Source organism: Capra hircus, chromosome 11, assembly GCF_001704415.2.
Source record: "Capra hircus breed San Clemente chromosome 11, ASM170441v1, whole genome shotgun sequence".
NCBI lineage: Eukaryota > Metazoa > Chordata > Mammalia > Artiodactyla > Bovidae > Capra > Capra hircus.
Window position 1 is genome coordinate 88,135,479 of NC_030818.1, and position 17,886 is coordinate 88,153,364.

Below are 17,886 nucleotides of genomic sequence, written 5' to 3' on the forward strand. Positions count from 1 at the left end.
TCCTGGAACCTTTTGACATCAGGGTGTGGCCTTGGCAACTCAGCATGTGCTCCAAGCTGTTCTTTCCTCACCTGTGGATATGTATTTACCCACTCCTTTAAAGTTATCAGCATATCAAATAATAATGATATCATTATTAGGTATGATAATACCTGATAATAATGGGACGGTATGAGCAAACAGTTCAGAAAAGATGAGAAACTTGTAAGTCAAAGAGTAAAGGCAATCTGAAGGGCCCCAGAGGAAAGTAAAATGGAAAAAAAAGGTTAAAGAACTGAAAGTAGAAAGAATTCAACAGAAATTAGTAAAATAATTAAATATGCAAAGATTAAGAATTTAGAAATTATTGTAAGATAAAATATGTGTAAGTTAAGCTGAAAGTGAATGGACCAAACCTGGTAAGACAGCAGAACTATGAGAGGAAGATAAAAATAAAACCTTACAGGTAAATAAATGGTATATAGGATTAAGTGTTAAGAAAATGATTTAAAATGAAAAACAGAAAACACAGAATAGAATAAAAAGAGTTGGGGAAGATATTTTTACATAAATTAAAAGCATTTAAAATTAATGAGATCATTATCTTATAAAAAGTTAGAACAACTAAAATAGCATTAATTTAATTAAGACCAGGCATACATAGAGTACACTGTGATCCTGGATTGTATTTTGAAGGCAGTGCTTGTCTGTAAGATTAAGATGGGAGTTTAGCAGTAGAAAGGAATAAAGGAACTAATGCAGAAGTAATACCCATTCAGAGGCTCAAAATGCAAATAATTCAGTTATTTCACAGAACAACTAGGAAAAGAATATAACTTCTTTCTCAACCCCTGGTAGATGAGTAAGCTATAAATAGGACATTCTGAAGCTTGAGTTTTTAAATGGCATCAAGTTCTTAATTACTATACTATTTTCTCAAGGTTCTAATCTCTTCAGTTGGTGTTTACAAAATGTTCTTTGTGCGGCTCTTTCTGACTGATGTGGGGCGCCACTGTTGAATTGTTGTGTCATGAGATCTGGGGAGATGTCTGGCTCCTTTGTCTAAGTTCTGTCATAACCTTTTCCCTTTTCTGCTTTTAGTCAGAATTGCTTCGTATAACTCTACTAATTTAACTTTTGTTACTGTCTTTTCCTAAGAAAAGAATATAAGCTGTTAGAAATGGAAGATACCTAATTACAAATAGAATTTTAAAAACAATGTTTTGACAGAGACATGAAGGAAACACAGCTACATGACAGACATGATGTATGTTGAAACTGTTTCTTTAGGTAGCAGCATAACATTTTCTTTCCCCTTTTCCCAAGGTTTTTGTTTACAGATTATAATAGACTGTCCAGCGTAGGCGGGGAAACTTCAATGGCTGAAATGATCGCCACCCTCTCAGATGCTTGTGAAAGAGAGTTTGGCTTTTTGGCAACTAGGCTTTTCCGAGTGTTCAAGACTGAAGATACACAGGGTAGGACCGTCTTCTCTTCTTTCTGTATATGGAGAGGTTGAGGATGGGATGGACAAAATGCATGGAAACATGAACATCAGGTTTGTCATATGCTGTCACTGTGATGAGTGGGGTTTTCTGGATGTTTGAGATGTTAAAACCATTTGTCGTATTTTACAGGTAAAAAGAAATGGAAAAAAACATGTTGTCTCCCATCTTTTGTCATCTTCCTTTTCATCTTTGGCTGCATTATTGCTGCAATTACTCTTCTGGCTATATTCAGAGTTGACCCGAAGCATATGACAGTGAATGCTGTCCTCATATCAATTGCGTCCATAGTGGGGTTGGCGTTTGTGCTGAACTGTCGAACATGGTGGCAGGTGCTGGACTCACTTCTGAATTCTCAAAGGAAACGCCTCCATAATGCTGCCTCCAAACTGCACAAACTGAAAAGTGAAGGATTCATGAAAGTAAGCACACTTTGCTTGTTAGAAAATAATTCTGGGAATTCTCTGGCGGTCCAGTGGTTAGGACTCTGCTTTCACTGCCAAGGGCCCAGGTTTGAACCCTGGTCAGGGAACTAAGATCCCGCAAGCTGTGTGGTGCAGCCAAAATAATAAAAAAAAGAAAATAGTCCTAATGTGAATATGCTCCCATGATCATCATCACTGGGGCTTTAGGGAGTCTATTTTCTGTTAGAGAATTGCACTTGTTTTTCATTTTAATCCAGATTTTTCCTATGAAAAATGCATGTGTAGTGTGGGGAAAAAGATCCTCATAGAGTTAACTATAGCTTCAGTACTTTGGCCCCCAGATGCAAAGGGCCAATTCATTGGAAAACAGCCTGGTGCTGGGAAGGATTGAAGGCAAAGGAGAAGGAGGCGGCAGGGGATGAGATGGTTAGATAGTATCACCGACTCAATGGATATGAATTTGAGCAAACTTGAGATAGTGGAAGACAGAGGAGCCTGGTGTGCTGCAGTCTGTGGGGTCACACAGACACAACTTAGCAGCTAAACAGCAACAGCAAAGAGTTAGCAGATTATCCTTCAGGTGGTAGTTATTACCTAATAGTTTAGGTTGCTCTGCAGCCTGATAGAGTAGACAAATTGAACCACCAAAACATAGAAGATAGGAATGTACTTTTCAGAGTAAAAAGGACTTTATACAATTATCCGCAGCCCCTTCCTTTGATCAAGGTCCCATGCCATCAGGAAGCCAGTTGTGGTGTGGCATGTAGACCATTTGGATTTGCATTCTAATTTGTCTGCTGACCTTCAGAGCATGTGATCTTGGCATGTAAGTCACTTCAGCCAAGTTTGTTCTTTTAAAATGGATATGACATTGTCTACCTCTTTGTAAGAAATGCTTTAATTTAGATGAAGGCACTTTGTAAATGGTGATGCATTCAGTACAGTTCTACTAAGTGGAACCACAGCTGGCAGCAAGCACTTTGGGCTTCTTTTGTCCCAGTAGGCGACTTTCAGGCTCTTTAAGAGAGGTACTTAAGTTTCTCGTATCTTCAGCGCAGTGTATCCTTTCTTTTGCACAGGTTCTTAAGTGTGAAGTGGAATTGATGGCCAGGATGGCAAAAACCATTGACAGCTTCACTCAGAATCAGACAAGGCTGGTGGTTATCATCGATGGGCTAGATGCCTGTGAGCAGGACAAAGTACTCCAGATGCTGGACACTGTACGTCTTAACCATCTTGAAACTTGTAACTGTCGCATATGTGGCAGCTGAGAGGAACAGCTTCATGAATATCTCAAGTGGAATTTGAATACTATCTTTTCTTTATAAAAACAACTGTGTGTTTTATGCAGAAACAGCAGAAGTTTCATCCCAAGCAGATTTAACCAATTTTAGGTTAATGGCAGTGTGAGGGGAAATGTGAGTAGGGGGGTCTCTAAAGTCCAGGGTGTGACTCTAGAATTTCTGTACAGATGGTATGGTTAGAATATAGATAGGGATGGGGAAGCCACAGAATTTGTGGAGTTTTTGTTAAAAAGTAAAAAAGGTTCATGGCTTTCTGTAAGGTCTGGTATAAGCAGCGGTGTGTGCCTGTGGTCAGAGACCAGTGTGTGCAGTTCACCGTGTCTGCTCATGAGGACTTCATGAGTGTTTCTCATGTGTATTGCTCTTACTAGACCAGCGTGTACAGTGCATTGTGTCTGCTCATGAGTATTTCATGAGTATTTCCCATGTTTGTGGATCTTACTTCTTATGTAGATTGAGTGTCTCAAAGTAGGACAGGACCAGTTGTTTCCTTCGGAGATTCTATTACTGTCAAATGTTGAAAAATTGTCAGGTGGTGAAAAACCAGATTGAAACTTCAATAAAATTTGTTTTCACATAGAATAACATTTGAATGAAAAGGAAATGCTGTTTTAAAAATGTAGTCACAAAGGCTAACGCGGATTTTGAAGAGAGGTTTTATTACTTTGGATAATTTTAAGTTTTTTATTGTGATTATACATTTTTTCTACCACAGGTCCGAGTTTTGTTTTCAAAAGGCCCATTCATTGCCATTTTTGCAAGTGATCCACATATTATCATAAAGGCAATTAATCAGAACCTCAATAGTGTGCTTCGTGACTCAAACATCAATGGACATGACTATATGCGCAATATAGTTCATCTGCCCGTTTTCCTTAACAGTCGGGGACTAAGCAGTGCAAGAAAATTTCTTGTGACCTCAACAACTAATGGGGATGTTCCATGCTCAGATAATGCAGGTAAAGATCAAGTTCCTCGGGTACTTTGGGTTTGAAGTGGTTCCACAGTTTTTCATTTTACATCTCCTCTTACCTTGAAAAGTGTTGTTCGAATTTCACAACTATCATTTACAGCAGAGTTTCAGGACAAATGGTGCTTTCTTGATAAACTTTTAGGGATGCAGGAAGATACTGACAGAAGAGTTTCACAAAACAGCCTTGGAGAGATGACAAAACTTGGTAGCAAGACGGCCCTCAATAGACGGGTAAGATAGTGTATGTTTTGAGCCATTTGTTTGTATTGCTGCTGTTTAAGTAAAACCAAGGTAAGGCCGCTTACTTATTTTATAAATACTGCATTGAGCTCATAAAGTATATTTTATCATTGGTGGTTTTTCAGGGAATGTCTGAACCTAGAGCCATAATAACTGTAAATTATATAGGAGTGCCCGGTCTCTCCCAGCCTGCTCTCAGCCCAGGTCCCACTCCAGACCAGTTGAATCAGAACCTCTGAGAGTGAGATTTGAAAGCTGCCTAGATGATGTCACTGGGGACAGAGAACCATTGGGTTCATCCCAGGTCAGGTTGTGATTGTCCCGGGGGCCACTGTCAGCACAGCTGTAAGGGGGAGAGGCTTGTGGTGTGAGAACCAGTCTTTGCTGTGTTGTCCTGTTGGCTGGCCTCCTGCCCTAATGTTAGTGAGGTGTGCGCTCTTTTTTTCTAGCCCCACGTAGTGACCTTGTGTGCCTTTCCCAGTCTGTTGGTTGTCTCCTGGGAGACACTGTAGTTTCCCTGCCCTGCCCTATCCTAGGAGCCTTTTGTAAAGAACTGGGACTATTGTAAGAAAGGAGATATACCTTTGCAGGTAAGTGATGGTAACAATGCTGCTTATGGATGGCGAGCTTGGGCCAGCATTGGTGATGTTTTTCACTACCCACCCCGCTCCCCCCGCCTGCCCCCCCAGTTTGCAAATCTTTAATTGGGACATTTTACATTTTAAAAACTGTCTTCAGGTATTTTGATTTTATGCCTTTACCATGTACAAGTATGGCTGCAGAAATAATGTATCAAGGATAATTGACAGCTCTAAATGAAGAGTGGGTTATGAGTTGCCATTTAGAATTTCTGTCCTGGGAGCCTGGACCCTTGGGTTCCCCTATCTCATGACCTTAGATGAGAACCACCCTCATTGTGCCTGCTTCTCCTGATTGGATGGAACCCCCACCCACCCTGCCCAGTAGAGAGCCTTTCATTCTTACTAGACGTGAGGATACAGCAGCTGTGCCCTTTCGTTAACTGTCACATTTGAAAATAACCTAAAAATCAAAATGCTGAATCCTTAAATCTGGGCAAGGGGTTATTTGCTTTGTTATGAGTTCCTATAGATACTGAGCTCCCATAAGAGTTTGAATTGAATTTTCTTTATACAGTTCAGCTTATATATAATTTTCAAGGCATTGGGCTTTCTCTGATTGTACGACTATAAATCAGGTACACCCAAAGCTAAACCATAGTCTCTGATGCATTTGCTGGAAATACTTTAGAGTTCGGTACATATGCTACTTCAGGGAGTAATAATAATACTTTCTGTTACTATTTCATCTTCCTCTTTGACTGAAATTTTGGATTGTTTTTGTTATTGACATAGACATGTATTAACTTCTCAAAAGAGCCTCAAGCTCTCAGGGTTGAAGTGAGGGTTCACGCTCACTGACGGTACCCCGTTTCAGGACACTTACCGAAGAAGGCAGATGCAGCGCACGATAACCCGGCAGATGTCCTTCGACCTCACAAAACTGCTGGTTACGGAGGACTGGTTCAGTGACATAAGCCCGCAGACCATGAGGAGACTGCTCAACATTGTTTCTGTGACAGGTGGGTTTCCCTGTTGTGTGGTAGACAGTAAGGTGCAACATCAACAGAGCAATTCCCTTCCAGAAACAAAAGGATGGACTGTGTTTATAGGTTTACACCACCGAACACCAGTTTTATTTTGCACTGTGTGTCTAATAAAACCAGTATTGGTTTCAATAGTGAAAATCGACTGTCAGTTGTGTACTGTTATTTATTTGGTTTAAAAATTTCACCTCAGGTTTAATTTTTCTCTTTGTATAAAAATAATTTTATGCTAATTTGTATAACTATAATTAATTTATAATTGAAAATGTTGAAGATCAGATTTTTACATGCTGCTGTTCTGCTTTAATTTTCAAATTACATTTTTTTTCTTTTTTTTAATGTGTTAAATGATATACACATAAAATTTACCATCTTAACCAGGGTCCGTTTGGGTGGTATTAAATACTTTCACTATTTGTGTAACCTTCACCACCATCCATCTCCATAATGCATTTCACCGCATTAAACTGAAACTCTATACTCATCCCCCTGGTCCTCTCCCAGCAGCCATATAAATATTAGGTGTGAATTTGTAGTGTAAGTTAAGTGGCAAATTAAAAAATAGTAGAAGTTGGTTATTTGTGAATATACAGAATGGTTGGCTTAACATAACGTTACATACCTATTAATTCTAAAATGTTTTTGTATTCTTTAAAGGACGATTACTGAGAGCCAATCAGATAAGTTTCAACTGGGATAGGCTTGCTAGCTGGATCAACCTAACTGAGCAGTGGCCGTACAGAACTTCATGGCTCATATTGTATTTGGAAGAGACTGAGGGTATCCCAGATCAAATGACATTAAAAACCATCTATGAAAGGTACTTTATCTGACCTTTTTATATTTAAATTTGTTTTAAATTGAGTTGACTCTTAAGAAAAAATGCATACAAAGCAAAATGAATGCAAAATAATATGTATAAAATGTAGAGTTCTGAGTTTAATCATTCTCATTAGTAATTCTTCCATTATAATTTCAGAGTTGTATTAGCACAAGTGTATATCCCATCGTGTTAAATTTACAGCTTTATTTGGATAGATTCTTTCTTTCTCAGTATAACCTAATGATAAAAGATGTTTAATTAATAGTCCTATTAAATTTGTGTATTTAAATATACAAAAGGCAAACCTTAAAACATTGTTTAATGTCCATTTTATTTTTTATTCCAAGTGTCTTGATAGCATATTGAGGAGGTCACATTTTCCAAATCATTAGTGCAGGTGTTTTCATAGCTTTGTATCTGGAGGACCTGGGAAACTGAATACGGGATGGTAAACGTACTTTGCACTAAACAGTAAAGAAATTTATTGTTCTTTTATAGTCATTTGAAGTACTTTTAAAATCTACTTCTGATAAAGAAATTGATTACGTTTTTTCTGGGAAAACACACAGTCAAAGCTCAGTGTAGTGTCAAGTGTGTCAGGTTTTAAGAGTACCACTTTCTTGTCAAATTCACAAACAAAATTATAATCCTCTTTGTTTACCAAAATACTTAATACCTTCATAGCTTTCAATTGTAATTCTAAATAAAAGTATCTCTTAGGAAAAAATGCAATTCAAGGGGGCTATGCAATTGTATAAAACTTAGTATAATTGAAGCATTATTTTGAATGTGTAAATAAAATGGTAAACCTGACCAACCATTCAGTGTAGAGTTTCTATATTAAACTTTTAAGATTGATCAGCATATGGTTTTCATTATTTTCCAATCCCCATTTTTCATGTTTTATCTAATATTTTTAGGTAAATAACTGATATTAGAATATAGAGGATGGTTGTAGTATTTGTCTACACACTTGAGCTCTTGAGGTTATATGTTCCATTTATGCTACATTAATCATTGTAAACTGTGTGGGCTGTGTGAAGTAGGTGTTCCAGTAGATGGCAGTGATCCACAGCTGCCAGGGGCCTGCAGAGCAGTGTTACTGGATGCATCTGCTCTTTGATAGCTTAGAAATCCTCTTTTTATAATGAGATACATGATTGGTGTTTTCCTTGGTTGTGTAATAGACTGTTGTTTTGTTTCATGAATAAACATTTGCATCGTAACAGGTGCTGCATAATGAATATTTGCTGGATGAGCACAGTTTTAGGTTTTGGTACAAATAGTACTGAAGTCAATCTCTTCACCTTCATAAATTGAATGTGATGCCTAGAAGTTTCCTGTGTCTCAGGAGTACAAAAACATTGACAGTGTTTCACATTTTACGGGTTGTACGCTTAGAGTTCAACCCTTGGCCCCATGCATGCTCTGTGAAGAGGGTGAGACTTGGTGAGAGAGTCTCTGTTCTCAGGAAATAGAAGCAGGAGAGATGTAAAACTATCAAACGGTTTTTAAAGCTCTCAGAAGAATTCATGATTCAGTTCAATCAAAAAAAGTTTATCAAGTGTCTGCTGGGCCCTGCCACCAATACTGGAGATACAGTGGTGAACAAGTAAATATGTATTTACTTTTTCACCCAGCAATCCCACTGTGGAAATTTACTCTGAACACACACCTCCACAGTGACAAAACACTTATACATTATTGTGACCTTATTTATTTATTGTGTTATTTATTGTGACCTTATCTGTAGCACCATAACTTAACTGCATGTTTTTAGAAACATTAGTTGAATAAATTATGGCACATCTACCATAATAGAGTGTTTTTTAACTGTAGAAAATGAGAAAAAAACTATGATTTGATATGGAGAAATTTTAAGGATACATTAGTAAGTGAAAACTGCAAAATGCGAGAGTATATAACATGCTCTATTTGTAAAAGAAAGAAGGGGGAGTAAGGACGTCTACATATAAATATGTAAATATGTATTATTTTTTGTGAAAATATAAAACAACCCACAGGAAGGAAAAAACAGAAAGTAATAAAAATGTTTACCTGAAGAGGATGCTTAGATGGGGAATGAGATGTACTCTGAATGTATATTTTTATATGGTTTGCCTTTCATATATTAAAAAAACTAATTCAAAAAGGATAGAAAAACACAAACCCTAATATTGAATACAAACAGGAAGAATTGATGCTAATGATATATAAAATTGATAGTATAACCACACAGAAAAATATTAATTCAAACACCTTGGAACTCAGTTTTCTCTTGACTCTTTATTCTTAGTAGAATATACTGAGGACAAAATTAGCTACAACGAAATCTTGAACTTAGTAGGTTTATTGTTTCTAATTGTATTATTATACTCCTGAAGTCCTTTTGCGTGTATTGTAAGATAGAGTAAATGAATAAATAAATTGCTATTCTTGGAAGCCAGTGTTTTCTCTGTGGGAGAAGGAAATACCAATATTGGATGGAAAAAATTAGGAAGAGTACTGTGGTATTAGATTGGATTTTGTTGTTGTTAGGTCGCTAAGTCATGTCTGACTCTGTGACCTCATGGATTGCAGTGCACCAGGGTTCCCTGTCTTTCACTATCTCCTAGAGTTTGCTCAGATTCATGTCCATTGAGTTGGTAATGCTATCCAACCATCTCACCCTCTGTCGCCCCCTTCTCTTTTTGCCTTCAGTCTTTCCCAGCATCAAGGTCTTTTCCAGTGAGTCGAATCTTCACATAAGGTGGCCAGAGTATTGGAGTTTCAGCTTCAGCATCAGTCTTTCCAGTGAATATTCAGGGTTGATTTCCTTTAGGATTGACTGGTTTGATCTCCTTGCAGTTCAAGGGGACTTGAAGATTCTTCTCCAGCATCACTGTCCATGAGATTTCCCAGGCAAGAATATTGGAATGGGTTGCCATTTCCTTCCTCTAGGGGATCTTCCTGACCTAGGGATTGAACCCAGGTTGCCTGTGTCTCCTGCATGGAAAGCAGATTGGATTTGGAAATGTTAAATTATTAACTCATAATTTAAAATGAGATTTTCCCTTGCTTTGCCCAGCGAAAGGGAGCAAAAATATCCCCAAACTGTGAGCTTACCTGGAGCTGGACTCCTTGGAGAAATGGCTAATTCCAGGTCAGAGGCAGGGAAAGCTCAAGGGGAGTCTGCATTGTTGTACCAGAAACCAGAGAAGGATGTGTACGAGGACAGCAGGGTTTGCACAGACAGCCACGGGACGTAGTCTGAAGGAGCACCTTTCAAACTTGGGCCCATTTTCACAAAGAAAAATGATAGTAATGGATTATAACATATCAACAAAACCCATGAGTCCATAGTAATGCTTAGAAGAGAGCAAACAAGGAATAATTCTTTGTTTTAGAATGCCAGCTAATAAATGTAGAAGGAATGAGTGAAATAAAATTATTATTTTTTAATCCCCAGTATAATCATTGATTCAAGCAAAGATCATCAGTGGTTGCAAAAACTACTGGGGGGAAGTTGTTGGGGAACACGAGGCACACATGATCTCAAAGTGTCACTCCCCAGGTTATGTGCAACCACAGAAGAAATGCCCTTGCTGGGAGAGACTTGTCACCAGTTTTAATCAAATAATCAAGTCTGACATCAGTAATGGGAGGCATAGCATTGTGTTGTTGTCTAGTTGCTGAGTTGTGTTTGACTCTTCGCAACCCCATGGACTGGGCACTCCAGGCTTCCCTGTCCTTCACTATCTCCTGGAGTTTGTGCAGATTCATGTTCATCGAGTCAGTGATGCTTTCTAACTATCCCATCCTCTGCCACCCTTTTCTCATCTTGCCTTCAATCTTTCTCAGCATCAGGCTCATGTGACTCTAGATAAAAGGCAGTAGAAGGTACCACATCACCTATGTGCTCCTGTTGCCAGCCGTGTTTTAATGTGATCCTGATTATGAAGAAACGGCCACGTGAATCTGAGATGTGAAACACGCTACAAGGCAACTGGCTTAGGTTCCATATTGGCCACTGAGGGAGACTGAAGAGATCCCACAGCTCAAATGCAGTGTGTGAGCTGTGATTGGAATCTGTCATAAGAGTAGAGCACTGAAGGGCATTTTGTGGGCAGTTGGGGAATTTGAGTTTTTGAGTTAATGTTAATATCCTTCGGTATGCTAAGGGTGTTTGGGGGACATTCATGATGAAATATTTAGGTGTGAAATACACTTTCAGATGGTTTGGCAAAAGGAAAGTATACATGTGTGTGTAGATGAAGTACCTGGTTCTTATTAAAAAGTTTTCCTTTTCCCATGCCTTTTGTTCTCCCCAGTGACTGTCCAGTAAATGTTGCTTTGTTAACATTTTTACTTAGGGACATAATTTGAATTAAATGAATCTAAGAGCTGTACTCCTTAGTGCACTCCTGTGATTTTAGTAACCTTTTCACACATGCCAAATTGAAAATCATTATGTATCTATTCATGTGTCTTTTGAAAGCTCTAAAAAAAAAAAACCTACTATTTTGTTCTGTGGTGGTAGAATGAATCACAAACCACACTTTATTCACTGGTTGATTCTAATGTCAAAATCAGCCAGTACCTCTAAAGGTATGGAACAAGTGGGTACAAAAAGTGCAGTTTTCATTAGTGTACCCATTCTAGTTAATTTTCTTCATGTGATGTGTGTTTGGTGTGGGTCTTTACTGTAGGTTAGGGCTCAGATTGTGTCCTTTGTGCTTTTATGTGTTCCAGGGGCTGCCTGAGGAAGTAGGGTAGAGGGACAAACGTGCAAAGCATCTAATGCCCTTGAGGAACTTACAGACACGTTTCTACACACATACATACCCTTTTCTTTTGCCAAACCATCTGAAAGCGTATTTCACACCTAAATACTTCAGCATTCCCAAAGACACCATTACCACACACTCCCCCCCACACACACACACGTTTTTTTCTAAACCATTAGAGGGTAAATTATATGCAACATATCTTTTGTCCCTCATCACTCAAGTATATGAGGAATATATATTCTGATTGAAAGTAAAATGTACACATTTGAAACAACTGGAATAAAGTAAAAATGTGATGGCTCAAACAATTAGCCAGTTAACAAGTTTTATCAGTAATGGGCTGAAACACTGCTTTCTGGATGATAGAAAGCTTTTCAGGCTAAAACTAACTTTCTTTGCTAATAGACCTTTTAAAAGGTCTAATTAATTACTTGCCCTTTTAAAACTTTCACACTAATTTCCGGCACTTGAGCCTCAGCTTACACGCCTTCCTAATGTTTGAGGAAGTTCTCAGAAATTTACATTTTAATTAGTTAAAATATATCATACAGACAAAAGAAAATATATTATCACCTGTAGTTTAAAAATAATGGTAAAATTTCACCCTGTTTATTTATTAAATAGAACATTTGTCAAAGAAAAGTTTTGGGGTAAAGTGTATTTTTAATCATAAAAATAGCATGGAGTGAATTTTTGTAGTGAGAATATTCTATGCTATAAACATAGACTTTTGTATATTGGGGGTATAATGAGGTAATGAGAACTTTGCTTTGGAATTAAGTTAATCTATTATTTTAGACTTCAGCTCTTGGTGGGCCTGCCATCCACGAATGGGTAGAATGCAGGGTGACTTTGAGATGTGTGTCTTTTTTTTAAAAAAAGAAATGACTGTGTCCTATATGCCTGCAGATACTTACAAATACTGTTTTGTAGCTATTCTAAGGGAAGCAAAAAGACAATTTAGTAAGAATCTTTGAGAGTTCATTAAGGAATTGACTTAATTTAAGATCTCAAATGAAAAACTATAGGGAGACAGTTTGATCAGTATATCAAAAAATCATACTGGAATATGTTAGAATAACTCAGATGACTGTTCTAGTTAACCATAGTTGAGTTCTTTGGTGCTATTGCTTGTCATTTGAATAATAAAATGTTTTATTTATTGCAGACAGAAAGCAGCAGTATATAATTGATATTCATTTATTTTATTAAAGAAATCTGATTTGGTAAAAACAATCAGAAAATAGTATTTTTAACACTAGTAGTAAAATTTTTTTAATCCATAAAAAGCCTCATTTATTTTTATAGCAATTTGATGACACATCTGCTTGCTTTATTCAGCTGAAAAAGAAAATGTTGGTTCTTGGTGTTTGGTAAAATTGCTTTGTTAAATTATTTTCTAAATTGTTCAACTTTTAACAAATGACATTTGATACTAACACTGGAAAGCAATTTCAGCTAATTAAGTAGATCCCTCTATAAACCATTGGAACATTAAGATGACATACTGTTCATTCAAGATTATTTTAATTGGTACAATTATTGTAATTTTCTTGCAATTATGTGTTGAGCTAAAAGCTTTTGTCTAGATCATTTGAGGTTTTTTTTTGTTAACATACATTTAGTAAGAAGAAAAGCAGTAAAATAAAAACTGTAGATAAAGATTTTCTGTCTACTTTTATTGTAGAGTTTTAGACCCCACTGAGATATTTTAGTATAAAACTTTATTTCTGGCATTTTTTAGTATTAAGCATTTTAAGCAATGATAGAGGCTTTTGAAAGATCAATTTAAATGGCTTCCATGAAGGTACTGCTTCAAATGTCTGTTTTGACGCTACTCAGCCAGTCTTTTACTTAGAATGATGTGGTCAGAATTAGGGTTGTGGTAAGGATAATGCTGTACTTTGTTTTGGTGACTTCTTGTACTTGATTTTTTTTGAGCAATTGAGTAAGTTTTGAGAGAGCTTCAGAATGGTGGCCATTTCCATTTCCCTAAAATAACTATTTGCTGAGTAGACACTATAGACATCTAATTTATAAAATTCATCCAAAGTTCAGTATATTTAAACTGTTCAAGGAGTAGTTTTTCTGTACTTAAAACATTTTTCATAATAAAAAATCATGCTGGATGATACTTAGCCAAACTTTTCATAAGCTTAGTTTTATCACTTCTAGTTACTTCCTGCCTCTCTTCGCTCTCACTACCTTCCTCTTTCCTTCAAGTTCTGGGTCATTACTGATACCCCTCCCCAACCCATCACGTGGCCCAGATTATGCACAGGCTTGTTTCCTTTTCATATGGACGGAAGTTATGAATCTGAATAACATAAAAAATTGGACGCTAGATAGTTTAGATTTGTAAGGAAATTGTCTTATCTTCTTGGTGGTATGAAGTTCATTCTTGTACTGATGATTTTTTCCTTAATTTAGGTTTGAGATACTGTAAATATTTATTCCCAATACTGTTTCATGTATGTCCTTTTATTGTTTCTTGTAAGTAGTTGAGAATCCTAATGAAATTCTGTATTTTTGATGTGTGTTGGTGTTGTCACCATTCCACGTTAATAATTTACTTTCTCGTGTGTAATTGTTATTTCCATTTTTATTCCCAGAACATTCTTGCCCTTAATGTATGTATAATGTAAACACTTTTTTCAGGAGTTCAATACTTTATCAATATCTTCCTTATTGGCTCAGACAGTAAAGCATCTGCCTGCAATGTGGGAGACCGGGGTTCGATCCCTGGGTTAGGAAGATCCCCGGGTTAGGAAGATCCCCTGGAGAAGGAAATGGCAATCCGCTCCAGGACTCTTGCCTGGAAAATTCCATGGACGGAGGAGCCTGTTAGGCTACAGTCTGTGGGGTCGCAAAGAGCTGGACATGACTGAGCAACTTCACTATTTCTTTTCTACTTTCTTTTTTATCTTAAAAAAAAAAAACCCTCATCAAATTCTTTGCAAGCTCATGAAATGATTCTCCATATAGAAAAGGAAACTAAGCAGGTTTGTGTTGAAAAAAAAAGATTACAATCTAAAACAGAAATCACATTTTAACAGGATAAAATAAATAACAGTATATTTGCAGGGTTTCATGTGAAGATTGAGCCTTCAAAGAACCGTGAACAAAGATGCCTGTAAATAGATGTAGTGTTGACAGTTAAACATGCATTTCTTGTGTGGTGTTTATTTTTACCCATTGTCTATGTGGAAATTACTTGGAAAACTCAGGTTCCTAAAGATAAATAAAGATGAAGGTCAGAATTTTTTAGTTTATTTTGATAGGCCTGAAAAATATCTCTACTTTTGTTTGGAGAAAAAAAAATGAAACAGAATGAGACATGTTTGACTGTTTTTTGAGTTTACCTATTTATATATTTTGCAACTTCTTTGTTTTATCATCGCTGCCAGGCTCCTAGTAACATTCAGTATCTTTAATAGATATTTGCATTGCAGTTTCTTTAATATTTGTTTCCTGAACTAGACTGATAACTCCATGAAGTGTAACTTCGTTAAACCTTGCTAAATTCCTCGTTTCTAGACATTCATGACATAGAGTAGGCGGTGGTGGGTATTTCTGAAAGAATAATGAAATATGATGATGACATTTGCTTTGGGGAAAGCATGGCGTGGGGGAAGCTGGTAAGTGAGAAGTCACATTTTATCTTGAATACTATCCATATAGACTAGTCCTCCTTTGGTTCTAAATGTAGGTGAACATTTTCCTTTGTTATTACAACAGTGGATCCCTGGGTAAGGCACAGAGAGTTTTCAGAACACAAAGATTGAATGATGACATATTTCAGCTAACACCTAGTAGATTCTGCCTTTTGTCAGGTGATAGTAAAATCAAAGCAGTGTTTTCATAGGTGTTTCCCTGTAGGTGAGTTCAGCTGCGTTTCTAGGGTTTCTTACATTCATGATCGTTTCATGAATGCCGCAGTCTGGAGTTGCTTCGTATCAGCACACTTTTAGACAAGTTCCTCTCACTTCTGTTTCTGTTCACTGGCTGTTGTCAGTATTGTTCAGAAAGGCCCTTTGACTTAGCTGTACTCTGTTTTTGTTATGCTGAACGTTTTGATTGTGTTCATTCATTAAATATTTATAGAGTTTATTACATGCTGGGCACATGCTAATAAAAGCACTAGCTAGTGCTATTACTTGAGCCCTCAATATATGGATTTACCTAGATTATTTCATTTAATACCCATAACTCTGGGAGGCAGGGAGTGGGAGTTACCTAAGACCACACAGCTGTAGCTGCTGGAGCTTCCCCAGGCCTATTTCTGGAAGCCAGCAGGCTGTCTATGACTACAGAGCTAGACAACTGGTCTGAGATATTAGAAAGACAGAAGTGAACTGATTTTACTTTTTATTTCCAGATATAATTTATTCATTTTCAAATGAATATTTAGAATCATTTATTGTGTATCAATGGGAATGTTATAGCAGACATTTTTTAAGAGGATGGAATTTATCTTAATTCCATTTAAAAAAGGCAGACTTCTTAACAACTTATGCAAAACCCCAAATCAATGCTTTATTCAGTTTTGATTGTGTCTGCTAACTGCAGTAGGTTTTGTATGGAAAGCTTAAGAAAACTCAGTTGTGATATTTGGCACTTAAACAGCTGGTACATCTGTGTGTTTAAGCCTTTAGACCATTTTTATGTACACTAAGTGGCTGTAATTTTTTCCTTGGTAGCTTTTTAGATAACTTTTCTTTTGCTTTCAATAGAATAAAATTGATTTTTAAAATATTTTCTCATTTAAACTCATAATGCTGTTTTCAGTATTTTATACAAATGTAGAACAGAGAAAGAATTTTAGATGTTTCAAAGTTGTGTGTTTCTAACATGAAAAACTAAAATATGTTAACTAAGGCTTTGATATTTGAAAATATTTAAATATTTGAAAACAGTATTTAAAAATCAGTTTTTCTAAAATATCTTTTAATATATAAAATAGAAATATCATTACCTGTGCAGACTTATAGTTTATTTTATAGTACAGCAAGAATATTATGCACATTATGCACATTTACATTAAAAAACATACTATTCAAGGATTCAGATTTGTCAGAAAGATTCAGTATACCATTAGAGATCAGGTAGAGATCAATTTTTTCCTGAAATTATTTCTTCATTAGAGGTTTGTAATTTTGGCATTTCAAAGCACAATACTTTTAAGACTCTTCAAAATGTAAGAATAAGCAAAAGTAACATATAATAAAAATGCTGTGTTATGCTAAGCCGCTTCAGTCGTGTCCAACTCTTTGTGACCTATGGACTGTAGCCTGCCAGGCTCCTTTGTCCGTGGGATTCTCCAGGCAAGAATACTGGAGTGCGTTGCCATACCCTTCTCCAGGGGATCTTCTAATGTTAGAAGGTGCTCCCTTGTGGAAATACTAAGATAACGGTGAAATGCTGATGCAAAACCCTGGAGCATGTGGCCTTTGTTTGCAATGTCCGGAAGGTCCACGAGGGGGCAGTATTTCACCAGAAACATGGTTAACGTGGTTGACTGAGAAATAAGAACTAATGCATTTTGCTTTCCCTTTTTCATAGCAGAAAAACAAGACAGACACTGAGTTTAATGAATATGTTAGTCTCTGAAGTTCAGCTTTCATTCCTATTATTTAAAGAATGGCTTCAAAGGACACTAGTAAGCACCAAGAATTATGATCATAAACGAATGATTGAATAAATGAATGATTGAATAGTGTAGTTTTCATTAAGTTGAGAAAAGGGTAGATATGAAGAATGAAGAATGTTTTAAATTAATCTTCTTACAAACTTGTATTTCTATATTAAAATACTAATATAGATCTTGGGTTCCATTCTAATTAAACATTAAACTTTTAAGATAACTTATATAATAGAAGTTTTGGTTTAACCTTAGACATATTTATAGGCAGACTTTGAGTGCAGAGCCTTCATTCTCTGCTTGTTATTGAAAGTTTTATTGCAGATTTTTTCAGTAAATCACTGTGTGATTAGTCACTTTTTAAGATTGCTTAAAGGCGAAAATAACATGAACATTTTCTCATTGCTTTCTAGCACCTCACAGTGTTCCTTAAAAGGTTATGAAAATTGGATCTTATTTACTTTTGTTGGAATATTTTAAAATATCATCGTATATACTTTTGATCTAAAACAATGAGCTTTGCTTTTTTTGAGTGATAACTATTTTCACTGAGCCTGCTGTGGAATACGTTGCCTCTCTCTTAGCCTCTCAGCTGAAGTTTTC

At 36.5% G+C, this 17,886-nt stretch overlaps 1 protein-coding gene across 5 annotated transcripts in view; it reads left to right on the top strand.

Annotated features, from left to right (window-relative positions):
• Nucleotides 1–17,886, top strand: part of KIDINS220 (kinase D-interacting substrate 220kDa) — a 92,957-nt gene that overhangs the window by 40,369 nt on the left and 34,702 nt on the right. For all 5 annotated transcript variants that reach the window (XM_018055691.1, XM_018055693.1, XM_018055694.1 and 2 more), the window contains exons 16-22: nt 1,306–1,457; nt 1,617–1,906; nt 2,989–3,129; nt 3,929–4,172; nt 4,329–4,417; nt 5,882–6,026; nt 6,708–6,870. In XM_018055691.1, coding sequence (XP_017911180.1) covers nt 1,306–1,457; nt 1,617–1,906; nt 2,989–3,129; nt 3,929–4,172; nt 4,329–4,417; nt 5,882–6,026; nt 6,708–6,870 — 1,224 coding nt within the window. The remainder of the gene's footprint in view (nt 1–1,305; nt 1,458–1,616; nt 1,907–2,988; nt 3,130–3,928; nt 4,173–4,328; nt 4,418–5,881; nt 6,027–6,707; nt 6,871–17,886) is intronic.